This window comes from Sinocyclocheilus anshuiensis, unplaced genomic scaffold, assembly GCF_001515605.1.
Source record: "Sinocyclocheilus anshuiensis isolate Anshui unplaced genomic scaffold, SAMN03320099.WGS_v1.1 scaffold392, whole genome shotgun sequence".
Taxonomy (NCBI): domain Eukaryota; kingdom Metazoa; phylum Chordata; class Actinopteri; order Cypriniformes; family Cyprinidae; genus Sinocyclocheilus; species Sinocyclocheilus anshuiensis.
In genome coordinates this window covers 1,405,052-1,418,819 of record NW_015557091.1, presented here as the reverse complement: position 1 = coordinate 1,418,819, position 13,768 = coordinate 1,405,052, and the positions used below count along the sequence as shown (strand labels likewise).

The window sequence follows — 13,768 nt, the reverse complement described above, 5'->3', positions numbered from 1 at the left end:
TTAACCACTGATTTCTAGTCGTGTCCTCTTTTGGAAGGCCAAACAAAGTAGTTTTGCTTTCACAACGAAACACGAAACTAAACGTTTCACAACGAAACGGCCGGCGGGCTAGAGTGAGCGGAGGCAGGCGGGCCTGAGAAAGGAGCGGCCGGCAGGCTTGTGGCAACCACATGTGACGACCCCGGGCCAGTGTGTGCTATCGTTTTTGAGGAAAAGAAAAGGCAGATTTTATTAGTTTTTACTGACGAGCATTACTGTAACCGTCAGTTAGCGAGTGGCTTACAAGCTAGATTACAAGCATCGATCTTCCTCTTTACTGCTAGTTATAACATGAAATAGACGTGAGTAAGCATCATAAAATTTAAATGTTTATATTTCAGAAAATTATTTGGAGTAGAAACTTAAATAGTTTAAAAATAGTTTTTAAATGTGCGTCAATGCCCAGTATGTGCTCTTTTTTTGGGGACTTAAGCTCATGCAGTGGAAGTGGAAGTTCTACTTGTTTATTGAGTGAAAAGAGAGCTCAACTGCTGAAAAACTTATTAAAATATGGAAGCTATGGAATATGAAAATTCTCCAATTCCATGTTTCCACATAGTATATGCTTATTCACATAAGTGTGCTTAATGAAAAATCATACTTTGCAGTTTTGTGAAACCTGCACAGAATAAGTAGATATTCATTATATGTTATGCTGAATGCTTGTGCTTTGAGTGATATTAAATATGAGTTTTTTTAATAATTGTACAGACATCTGACATCAATGGGCGATGAACAGCAGTTCTCCACGGACTTCCATCATTCCTCTGCTTGTAAACAAGGCGCAGCACATCCGGGTTCTACATCAGAATGCCAGCTCCTCCATCAGCAGCACCACATGCATGCGCTGTGGTATTCTTGTGAAAGTGTTGAAGGCTGACACGGAAGAGAAGAAATTGTTAAATGAAGTCATTATTTTTGTGTTTTCTTTGCACACAAAAAGTATTCTTGTAGCTTCATAAAATGATGGTTGAACCACTTCCGAAGATGAACGAAGTTGAATGAAGGTTTTACGGGTTTGGAACGAAATGAGAGGAATTAATGACAGAATTTTCATTTTTGGGTGAACCCTTTTTAAAGAGGAGTGAAGAAAGAAAATAGAAATTAGGCAACAAGGAGTCTGACAATTTAGACGAAGGAAGAGTAAAGGAGACAACACAAAGAGGAAAGAAGTCAGAAAGGAAGGACAGAAAAGAATAAAGGTAAGTAAGTGAAAGAAATATAAAAATCAAAAAGGAGGTTTGAAAGAAATAAAGAAATCAGATAAGCAAGAGAACAAAAACAAAGAGTCTAATATATGAGTGATAGAGATGTGAAAACCACTCGTTTAAGACATGGCCTATGAGGGTGCTCTCTTGATCATGGTTTTGTGGTCAGTCTTTAGAAATCACACAAAAGAGAATATATATGTCAGTATTGAACCAAAATGCTGTTGTTGTTTTTTTGTTTTTTTTACACTTTTCAAATGTCAAAGCAGCAGTTTCAGAATAGATTATTGTATAGCTGGCATACTGTTCAGTTTGTCTTGTCTTTTTGTACAACAGATTGAATGTCTTTTTTTTATTTTTATTTTTTTATCTCTGGGATCCACTGCTGTGCCCAGTTTGAAAAGGCCTTTATATCTAAACATAATACACAGATATTAATTTGTTTGCAAATGTTTAACCTGAATATGTACTCTTAAAATGTAATTACTTATTTTTGTCATATTGTGCTCCTGTTTCTAGGACTATGATGAAGAAGAGATGTCAAGAGATGTCGGCCTATTGACCATGATCCCTGAGCTGAGGACTCTAGAGCCATACCTAACTCACTGCATTTAATGCCATGTCTACTGCAATAATTTTGGAAGGTTTTCAAAACCTTAGTATTATAGTATTGGATGATCTGGAAAATCCTCCCCAAGATATGCCTGCTCTTTGGACTTGGATTTATGCTATGAAATTATAGTATCCTCCAGTATTGAAGGACACCTTTGATTTCATTCAATGGCTGAACCTAGAATGCAATCTCTGAAAAATCTTCTGATGTAGAAAGATGTCATTGTGGCGTGATGGAGCATTTTTCAGTGTAATTGTTCATGATTGATCATTATTGATTTAGAAAAAGGTAATTCTAGAAAATGGTAAATCTAGATTTACAAGGTGTCATAAAAGGGATGTTGATGTTTGTTTGTTTTTTTCTATTTATTTCCTGAGTGCAGTATGTGCATTTTTCTTACAGTGTTAAATTGTTGATTTGATAGCATGCCTAAAAAGTAATGACTTGAAGTAACATTGTTTTATTAAACAAATAAATGCCCTATTGTTGTGCTAACAATCTGTTTTCTGTCTTTGTATTAACAACTTTAAGTTTTGAGTACAGCTTACTTGAGAAATTTAAGGCAATCTGTTTCCACACATTTGTCTAGTAATGTGAACAAAGCAGACTTGTTAAGAGAACTGTTTTGTTTGAGTTCTGTGCACTAAGCTTAACTTACATCTCTAAGTTGGCTGAACTTGTCATTGAGTTAGCAACACTCACGTTTTCTGGTAACCTATACATATACACAAGTTACCTATACAAAGTTACAGTAAGTTTTATTAACTCAAAAATGATAAACTAATTTGCTTGAGAAATTTGAGGCAATCAGTTTCCACAGGTTTTCCAAGTAAGTTCAACTAATTACTTTTTACAGTGCAGAACACAAACACACAGCTCCTTCACGACATGGCGGTGGCAACAACAATACTACAGCGAGAATAAAAGTTACGCCTTTTTTCTTTGCGTGAACATTTGGGCGGCGTTATGCAAATCTTCCTACATCGTGACGTAGACGTGGGGGGGGGGCGTGTTAGAACGAGCCGTTTTAGGTAGGCGTGGTTAACTCTCAACTTTTATAAAGAATATCTCTTTGGATTTGAGACTTTAGTCTTTGCAACTTTACAGATCTTCTTTATGCACCAAGAGCTTGTAACACTTCAAAGAGAAAGGAAAAATTGAAATCGCATCATATGACCCCTTTAATTATTTGGCCTGATTGTATCAGATTTAAATATTTCATCAAATCATCATATATAAAACGCAATGCCACCAAGTGAAAACAGATGCATTTGTGGTTCAGGCATTTTAAATGACATTAAGATTTAGAAATGTAGTGTTATATAAACATTTATAATATGCAAAAAAATACTTTAGGCCCAACTACTTTAGGTTAGGAAGACAACAAAATAAGACGACAATATTTCAACATTACAGCAGTATCATTGTGAAGTATTGTTCATACAGAAACCACTCTGTTATACATTTTGTAATATGTCAATTTATGTGTGATAGTTGTGCTCAGCTTTGAAGGTCTGAATTCCTGTCTGAATTATTTTCAAAATAATCCACACCTGATAACATTATTAGTTTATGTAAGCCCTACTTTAACATCTAAAAAAGGTGATATGGATACATATTAAACCATTTTTGATCAAACTTCTCTCCTAACCTAGAAGTATTCAGAAACTACTGCAATTTATGCAGAACATCGATAGGTACCAATTTGTTTCACTGCACTAAACTAGATGGAAGAGTTTTTGGCAAAATTGTTGATGCTTGTATTTACTCGAGGACTAAATCTACATGTATGTTTCTGGCCTAAAGCTCAAATCTTTCAAAACAACAGACCATATTGCATAATGCTATCATTACAATTAGCTAGCCATATGCAGTTAGGGCCACGCTAGGGCCAAAGTACACGTTCAGTAAATGATAAAACCTATTTACAGGGTGACAAAGTTCAGTTTACAGACCACATACAATTTACATTGCAATGCTACAGAAAGGAGCAATACCAACTTGTGCGAAAGCATGACAACCTCTTGTTTTTGCCCCGAAAGGATTCCCTGCATGGTACAACCATAATCAAACTATTCAACACTTTTAGAAGCAGCTAAACACCCCTTTTGGCTATTCACAGGTGAGGCATCCATTACAACAGACAAAACATGTGCTATTTTTTAATATAGGTCAGTTAAAATAGGCTATTTTTGTGCTTTCATTAAATATAAGCTACAAGTCATGTCATTTTAATTATAGCCCATGGGTAAAAATACCTGTTACCTCTATTAAAATAAAATGATATTCGCTTTAGGGCTGCGTTATCTACTACTTGATATGCCACATATTTACAGTACAACTTGTACAAAGATATTCCCAAGGATGTGTCATTCTTCTGAACTAAAAATAACTGTACCATAAAGCTTCAAGATAACTCAGCAAGATCCTCAATTAAAGTTAATTTATAAGCCACATCTTGGATGACTTCTCTCTCTTTATAATTCTATTATCAATTTCTAAAAACTGACAACATCTGCAGCCAAGGTTGTTTAATGTAATTCTTCTTTATGTAAGTTCTTTAAGGTTTTTATGTAATTTCAATTTCATAACATTGATGTAAAACCAGGCTTCCTTAGATTAATACAAGAAAAGAAATATAAGAAATGAATATAGGAAAATATGAATGCGTAAAGATCTGAAATGCCACTCTGTGTTTGTCTTCGGCCAGCTATGCCTAAATTCAACTGAGTCATGTGCCAGTAAACCATGCAAATTTGCTCGCTCTTTATAAATAGCTCCAAATGCATTGCTGGATTCTGATTTTGGTAGGTCAGACTAGAGGAACAGTTCACCCAAAATTTGCTGAAAATGGATCCTCTTATGGATCCTCAGCGGTGAATGGGTGCCGTCAGAATGAGAGTCCAAACAGCTGATAAACACATCACAATAATCCACAAGTAATCCACACCACTCCAGTCCATCAGTTAACATCTTGTGAAGAGAAAAGCTGCGTCCGTGTCCTCTATCAATAATATTGCTTTCTCAAGTGAAAAAGTTGTCTTGTCTGAATCAGCAGAGAAATACGCACAGATCAAGCAGTTCTAAACAAATATGTGGGTGTATTTTGATGTGAGAGGACAACAGGGGATGGACTTTTTCACTGGAGGAAGCATTATTATGGATTATGGACCGGTATTTTCACCAGAAGCAACGGTTTAAAATTAAAACGTCTTAATGATGCATTTGTTTCTTATAAACGCACAGCTTTTCGCTTCACAAGATGTTAACTGATGGACTGGAGTGGTGTAGATTACTTGTGGATTATTGTGATTTTTATATCAGCTGTTTGGACTCTCATTCTGACGGCACCCATTCACTGCTGAAGATCCATTGGTGAGCAAGTGATGTAAATTTCTCCAAATCTGTTCCCATGAAGAAGCAAACTCATCTACATCTTGGATGACCTAAGAGTAAATTATTTTTCAGCAAATGTTCATATATTTTGGGGTAAACCATTCCTTTAACAAGGCCTCTGACCTTCTTTATATCAAGTGCCTTTTGATATATCAGCATAAAAGATTACGGAACAATTGTAAATTCCCAGTGTGGATTAAGAAGTCGGCAGTTCATCATGTTATCAGTAGCAAAGGACAATAAATGAATGAAATCAATTGACAGTATGTCTAATCCCTTTAGTCTTAATGACTCATGCCTTTGGAAACAGGTATCCACACAAATGGTTTCAGTATACAATCAGCATAGACATCACTTAGCAACATACCACACTTTACAGTCCAGTACTAAAACATATCTGGAAAACTGATCTTTAGATAAAGGAAAATGCTTTACAGTATTTAAAACAGCTGTATAGAGTCAAATTAGGTACTCATATTTAATTTGATACTATTCAGTATGTTTCTGTATAGTGTTATTTAAAATCAAATGTGCATGTGTAGTTTAGCAGGTTGTCTAGCTGGTTTCCAGCATTAAACTAAAAGACTATCAGGATTTGCGTGAGCTCGCAGTGTCTCAGAGATCAAAGTAATAGATTCTTATATGACTTAGTATCTTATCAAAGCATCATGTCCTCCTGGCTGAAAAACTATATGAGCTCAGTTTTATTTTCTGACATCTTACTCACGTTCATCATCACCAGATCCATTAATCGACTATGGAAAGAGAAAAATATAATTTATTTTTAATTTTTCTTATATTTAATGGCCCAAGACTGCAAATAATACATATAAACAGATAACCTAAAGTAAATAGACAGATAAAATAAAGCATGCTTAAATCATTTTTCTTGAAGCCTGAACATATAGACGTATTATTATAGAAGTATTCTTAATGCCTTGCAATACATGTAACAATGCATTATATCTTTTATATTTTGTACTAAATAATTGTATACAACACTTATGATTTCTGAAGGATCATGTGACACTGAAGACTGGAGTAATGATGCTAAAGCTCAGCTTTGAAATCACAGGAATAAATTATATTTTAAAATATTTTAAAATAGAAAACAGTTATTTTAAATAGTAAAAATATTTCAAAATGTTACTGTTTTTGCTGTATTTTGGATCAAATAAATGCAGGCTTGGTGAGCAGAAGAGAATTCTTCAAAAAACATTAAAAATCTTACTGTTCAAAAACGTTTGACTGGTAGTGTATGTTAGCCTATAGTTTGAAGTTAAAGATATTAATATTAATAAGGTGAGTCTGAGATGTTTATTTGACAGTGATTTCACATTTCTTGTTTGTATGAAGGTTAAATACAAATAAAAGGTGAACATTCCCTCCCCCCCCTAAAATATTATATAATTATATAGGAGTAGGTTTCATAGAGTTGGCAAATTAATTTTTCATAAGTTTGTAGGTACAGACATCTATTGTGGCCGTTCTTGGCAGTTTTTATGAGGCTTTTTTAATAGTGTTCATATCCATATCGGAATTATATCGTATCGACCGAAATTAAGAAATATATCGTGATATAAATTTAGGCCATATCGTCCAGCCCTATTTACTGTTATGAAAATATCCATAATTCTTAATGTTTTTATTGTTGTAGTCTAATAATTATTTAGTTATGTGTCAAAAGCAGAAATAAAACCAGCATATTGGTACGTATAAAAATGTAATCATTAAAATAATCGGTATCGGTCATTAAAATAATCATTGATTAATCTCTAAAAGTGGAGTATGAGGCGTTATGAATGTACTGAGAATATGTAAATATTCACCTTTCAAGTATATGCTAGCATACATTTGAGCACGGCTATATGACGTAAATGCCTACCCATTTTTAATAATAAGGCAACGATAAGAAGAAGAAGAAAGCCACCATACAGTAGGCACGGCAGCATCACCCACCTAAGAGCAGCAGCCGATGCGTCTGCTTATATTCCCGTTTGAGTTCCTTCAAGGCCCTGTCAATAGTCTTACTGACTTTCTTGGCCTCCTTCTCGGCCTCCTCCTCCGCCACCAGTTTGTCCCAGTTCTTGTGTTTCTGGGCGCTGCTGGGAGTCTGGAGCAGCTGCAGCCTCCTCTTTCCTCCTCCTCCTCCTCCGTTCTGGATGAGAGCTCTGTCCGCGTCGCCACGGCGGAGCTCCCCGGCCGGGATCTTGCCGGCGTCCCCGGCGCGTAAAGGGGAGGTGGATGATGTCTTCCCGCTGTTCCCCCTAGAGTCCTCGTCGTGCTGCCTGGAGCCCCGGACGCATGAAGGCATCATCATCATCATCCCGGGATCCGGAGGCTGGTAATCTGACTCCGAGTTGGTGTTGGAAATGGATCCACTGAGGTCCCCAAACAAGCGGGGACGCAGACTGTAACACAGCCCCATGATGTGGCCAGGCGCTCACTGCTGATATTTGATCATAAATACACAACAAACGCTCTATTGCCAGTGATTTAGCGCATCATCACATGAGCTGATAGCACACGGTGCATTTCCCAGCCATGCGTAATCCCAGAATGATGCTCTTGTATTTACAAAATGTCATTTTGTGTTTTCTTACAGTCCAACCTACACGCAATAGTCGGTGGATCACCTGACATCTGCCTGTGCTGACAGTGCAGGTCCACCTTACCGTAAAGAAACCAAAAGCCCAACCACACAAAACCAGTGGACACATATGGGGTCATCTAGGTGCGTTTTTGCTCATGTATTGGGTGATTTGTGCTTCTAAATCCCCGTTGAGGGTTCTGGACTATTTGAGCATGGAGACTGCCTTATACTCCTGAGACCCTACTCACTAATGAGACATTTAATGAGCACACCTGATGTATTCCGAGTGTGGAACAGTATAATAACAAACGTGAATCTCTAACAATGTGAATGTTACAAGTGATACGTTTCATTGTCTATAAGACGTAATAATAAAAATGAAACAAAAAGCTTCGAAAACCGCATTCTCGTTATTGTAAAGTTTTTTTTTTTTAGAAGATATGGAAGTACGTTTACTAAGAAAATACTAGTAGTCTTTCTACTTAAATACTGCACCTTTTAATAAATGTTACTTGCCGTTTCTTATTAGTGAAATTTAGCTATTTCTGAGTAAAATGTTCTAAACCATTTTCAGTGTGCACTTACAGCAGCATTTTTCATAACTGTAAAGAAAAAATACATTTAATCATTTAGCAGACGCTTTTATCCAAAGTGACTTACAAATGAGGGTAAATAATGAAAGTGTAACAGACTGTATTTTACATTTAATCATTCTACACTAAAAAAAATAAAATAAAATAATGGAGAAATAATTTCACTCAGACATTACAAGTACATTTCCCAGATAGGACTAATGACAAAGAAGCGACACGGAACACATTGAATTAAATGTATTTTTTTTTAAGTAAAAGACAAGAAAAGAAAGTTAAACATACTCCAGTTGTTTTATTTGCAACTTCAAACAATAATTTTTACAGTGTATTGTGACATTTTTAAAACGACGATTTACCAATATTGACGATGGTTACACGCATGTGATTTGTAGTGAGAATATGTTTTAATAAAAAAGTGTCAAATATGATACATCTTTATATGCTTTAAAAAGAACAATAATAATAAAAATACTGGTTTTATTTAAAGATTTTGGGGCCCTCTATAGGTCAAAGTAAATACATCTCAGTCTGTGACTAACAATACGCTGTATTAATGATGTCTTTGGTTATAAAACTTTTAGATAAGAGTTACAAATCTGTACCTGATATTACTAAATATTTTTGAGGAATTACCAATTACCCAAGATGGTGAATATGGATATCATCTGTAATGTGTAAATATGTAGCGTACATAAATCAACAACTATTTGAATCTCAATAAAGTAATACATTTTATTTGCTTTAATTTGTTCATCTAGTTATGAAGGCACTTCCATATGACCCTAAACTGAATTTTGTTGTCTTCTTCACACAACTTGTATGAAATGTCTATACATGTCAGTATATATATATATATCTGTGTCAGTGCATCTCAGCAGGATCTGCAAGTAGTTTCTGAATGGTGTCATCGTTTCTTCTTTTGTGAATTCTGTAGCACTTTCACACCAATCCTCAGGAACATCAACAAAGACAAAGAACAAAACATAATTCAACAACCAAAACAATGCATTTGTCCATGTTAATGTCAAGTATAGCATATGTAAATATTGTTTTTTTTTGTCTGTATATCAACATTATGGATATCTGGGAAGTCTTTTTGAATGAAAATTTTGGAAAAAAAAATCATACATAATATATAAATAACAAACAGCTAAAATAAAATATCCCTGCCTCGCTCCTGCCATGAGTCCAGCTGGCATAATCTTCCATGAACTCAAAAAATCTCACTCCCATTAGAGCAGTCAGTGATCCAGAGGTGCCTTCAAATATAAAATCAAATCCCATTAATGTCATCTATGATCCTTATTCATTTTAATACATTGTGTGTGTGTGTGTGTGTGTGTGTGTGTATATATATATATAAAATACTTCTAGAAACAGAGACTTACCCAGTGAAACCCAGATATCCTTGTCATACTTTGACATCTGATAAGCACCAACAAATGCTGCAATGCCAAACATCAGCCCAGCAACCAGAGATAAAAACTACCTGCAGCCGGAAGCGGGAACATGAGACATCTGGCCATATTAGGAAGTTCCGGTAAAGTTCAGGTAAAGGTGCGTTAACAACAAATTTGAGTTTCTGCTATAACAAAGTGCATTATAGTTTGCTGACAAAAAAAAAACTAAAATCATTAAAGTTGTACGCTCGCTACATCTTTACGGTTAAAATTTGCTAAAGAAAATCTGATTTTCATTCATTTGAATTTATACGGAATTATTTGAAACGTGTTTTACATACACTGGCTACTCAAAAACTAAACCAGAATACTAAACATAGTTGTTTGTCGCATGCATGAGATCTTTACCTGCTTTAACATAACCAACAACCCCTCCTATCGTTATTAGAGCTGCATAACCATAACCAAACCAGTCCACAGCCATATCTGCACGCATGTTTAACTCTCAAATAAAACAAAAAGACGTGTTGATTGCTAGTAAAAAGCTAAAGCATCTCCACTTTTTAACTTCCTGAAACACGGCACTAACGAGTTTCAAAATAAAAGTCCGCATGTGCAGGCGAGAACTGCAGAGGTTTTTCAGATTTAAATGGGTCATATGATGCGATTTCATTTTTTCCTTTCTCTTTGGAGTGTTACAAGCTCTTGGTGCATAAAGAAGATCTGTAAAGTTGCAAAGACTAAAGTCTCAAATCCAAAGAGATATTCTTTATAAAAGTTAAGAGTCAGCCACGCCTACCTAAAACGGCTCGTTCTAACACGCCCCCACATATCTACCTCACTATGTGGGAAGATTTGCATAACACCGCCCAAATGTTCACACAAAGAAAGAAGGCATAACTTTTATTCTCGCTGTAGTATTGTTGTTGCCGCTGCCGCCATGTCCTGAAGACGCTGTGTGCTTCGTTGTGAAAGCGAAACTACTTTGTTTGGTCTTCCAAAAGAGGAAGATATCCGCTTCGTCATGCCTAGAGCTGATCCGTGCTGGTCGCTGAGGGAATACATCAACTTAGTGCTGTGGATCACCGGCACATTTTATGGAGGACTGTTTACTGATCCTGGGAGAGTACCGTTAGACTAAAATGCCGGCAGTTCTGACTCACGTAAGTACATTTTCTTTTATCATTTGCCACTGATGATTCAAACGCGAGTTTTGGGCAGTGTGGAGTAGCACTTGTCCGTCATTTCTCCGATCACAAACGTTTTACTTTAAACCGCATAAACACATTTCATTACACCAAATACACAAAATAATGTTCTTTTTAGCAGCATCATATGACCCCTTTAAAATAATCTTTATTTTCTATAGCACCTTTAAATGTTACATCTCAAATTGATTTACATAAATAAAACAAGACAAATGAACAAAAATACAAAAATAGAGTATTTTATCTTTCACTTAGCTGTAATTCAATGGTTTTTTCCTTTACTACTCGGCAAAATGCTCATGGTAAACAACTCTGCAGTGTTGACTTCAAAAAATGCACTGTAAGTCACTACACTCTATGAAATGCAAGACATGAAAAGTAAATAACAGAAGACCACCAATGATTTCAATAAAACTGTTTATTGCGCTTTTTGTTTTTTCTTCTTTTTTCCTTCTTTTGTGGAGCTGCTTTCTTCTAGAATCACCTCTTCTCCTGGTAGCCTCACTCTTTTACCTTTGGCTGGCTTCGGGAGCACCACAACAGCTGTTTGGAGAACACGGATATTAATACGTTTTTCCCTTGACAACTATTTCAACTCTTTTAACATGTAATTATGGTTACTGCTCTAATTCAAATCACACAGCACTCTGGATTGTTTTTGGACACACTCAACAAAAATTAAAGTATTTACAAAAATAAAAATTCTGTCATTATTTACTCACCCTCAATTTGTTCCAAACCTGTAAAAGTTTCTTACTTCTGTTGATCACAAAAGATGATGGCTGTGTCCGTAATCGCCCCCTATACCCTCATTCACTATTCCCTATATTAGGGGACACCACTAAAAATGGCTGTTCCCTCAAATAGTGCCCTATTTAAGGGTATAGGGGGCGATTTCGGACACAGCCGATGTTTTGAAGAATGTTGGTAACCAGACAGCTGCTGGTAGACAAAATAATGTTATGAAAGTCAATGGCTACCAGCAACTGTTTGGTTACCAGCATTCTTCAAAATATCTGCTTTTGAAAGAAAGAGACTCATACAGGTTTGGAACAAATTGAGGGTGAGTAAATAATGACTTTTCATTTTTGGGTGAACTATCCCTTTAAGGTGAGATCATATTAGTGAATTTTCAGCTATATTTCGCAGACTAAAAAGGTCTATATTGTCAAGCTCACACAGAAGTCACTCTCAAACCAAGCAGCTTTCTGTCGGTCAAAGCATCAAATTCATGTGACCAACTTGAACCCGTTGCAAAATCTTCTCGAAATTCCCACTAGGATGGATTCCTATTGAAACGACTGGATTTTTCCTGTGAAAATTGGCTGAAACCCTGATAAATGTAACCGCACCTATAGAAGCTTCAGGCTGGGCAGATTGTTCAGTACTCGTCTCTTTCGCTTCACCAGGTTTCCAGATGGAAAGACAGGTGAGTCTGGCAGTGGTGTTCACCTGGCCAAGCAGGGAAGGAGTCTCAAGGTTCTGTATGTGGAAAGAGCGAGTATAAAATACTGATCAACCAAAATGAAACCATCAGGCCAAATTATTTTTATGTCTAAAATGGTTCAGCTCAAGGCTAAAAAAAACACTTGTGTCTGTGTGTTACAGTTACTAGCAAAGAAGATCATACAATACCTCAAGATTGAGTTTCCACAACTTAATGAATCCATCATTTGATGCCGTAACAAGGACACAAAAATCATCCTTCATGAAGCTCTCAATGGCTTTTACTCTGGGCGGAAAAAAACATTAAATGAATTAGGGATGTTCATTTCGGTTATTTTTCCTAACCGACAACCGACGCTCGGTAACCGATTGTTAACCGTTAACCGACAAAGATTATTTTAAATTAGAATTGAATTAAATTAGAAAGGATACGTGTCTGTGACCCATTAAAAATACTAACATTTGTTTCCCGGGGATTCATTTTACATGCGCAAAAAGCAGCAAACAACAGAACATGAGGATTCACATGGCCATCATATCACATCATGCACCTGCATCGCTTCTGCGAGGAGAAAAACATAATAAAGCTATGCTATATATATATATAGACCTTCTATATTTTGACCAGTTCAGCAGATGAAGCATTTGTGGCGATGTCTTTAACATCAGGAAATCTGAGCTGGCCTCTAGTAGTTTGTTTGCCCAGGTCACACAGCGGTCAGTCACGGTCTCTGATGTCTTCTTTACTTATATATATATATATATATATATATATATATATATATATAAGAAACATATTTTTAATTAAATTATAAATTAAGAAAATGTAAGAAAAACAAGTAGCCTAGTATGCGGTGTTTCAGTTTATTTTTGTGCGGCGCGAAAGGAAACAGACAGCAGAAAGCGGCATCCTATTTTTCTTTAGGCTTATTTTACAAAAGCACAAAGATTTGTTTTTATTGTGAATGTACACAAATAAAGGCAAACCTTTTACAATTCCGATTATATTTAGGATTAAAAGGAGTAGTTGCTTCCACTGTTAGAAGGAAAAAATTAAAGTGATTGCGCCAGCGCCGCATGCGCGCACACAGTTAAGCATTGCAACCTTGACAGTGCAGCCTGTTCATTATCATAATAAAATGCAGTCAGTCAAACATATGTAAAAAAAACGATGTAGTAAAAAAATATGTAGTAAAATCTGTGCCGTTAAGTGTTATCACCATACCGCCGTGATGTTATGCAAAACATTTTGTTTTACGTGGATATTGGAAC

General features: G+C 35.9%; 2 protein-coding genes and 1 long non-coding RNA gene across 4 annotated transcripts in view; all 3 read right to left on the bottom strand.

The window, feature by feature from the left end:
• The window catches only part of LOC107677176 (guanine nucleotide-binding protein G(olf) subunit alpha-like), a 31,091-nt gene extending 23,070 nt beyond the window's left edge, over nt 1-8,021 (bottom strand). The window contains exon 1 of the mRNA XM_016471973.1: nt 7,216-8,021. Within this exon, the coding sequence (XP_016327459.1) occupies nt 7,216-7,684 (469 nt within the window). The 5' untranslated portion in view covers nt 7,685-8,021. The remainder of the gene's footprint in view (nt 1-7,215) is intronic.
• Nucleotides 8,022-8,822: 801 nt separating this feature from the next.
• LOC107677201 (uncharacterized) lies at nt 8,823-10,445 on the bottom strand. Its single transcript, XR_001632809.1, has 3 exons — nt 10,251-10,445; nt 9,831-9,931; nt 8,823-9,701 (listed from the first exon to the last, which is right to left on the bottom strand). It is a non-coding gene; the product is annotated as an uncharacterized LOC107677201 (long non-coding RNA).
• Nucleotides 10,446-11,190: 745 nt separating this feature from the next.
• LOC107677182 (p21-activated protein kinase-interacting protein 1-like) overlaps nt 11,191-13,768 on the bottom strand; it is a 7,655-nt gene continuing 5,077 nt past the window's right edge. For both annotated transcript variants that reach the window (XM_016471986.1, XM_016471987.1), the window contains exons 9-11: nt 12,686-12,782; nt 12,403-12,532; nt 11,191-11,593 (exon numbers count right to left, since the gene is read on the bottom strand). In XM_016471986.1, the coding sequence (XP_016327472.1) occupies nt 11,469-11,593; nt 12,403-12,532; nt 12,686-12,782 (352 nt within the window). In that variant the 3' untranslated portion in view covers nt 11,191-11,468. The remainder of the gene's footprint in view (nt 11,594-12,402; nt 12,533-12,685; nt 12,783-13,768) is intronic.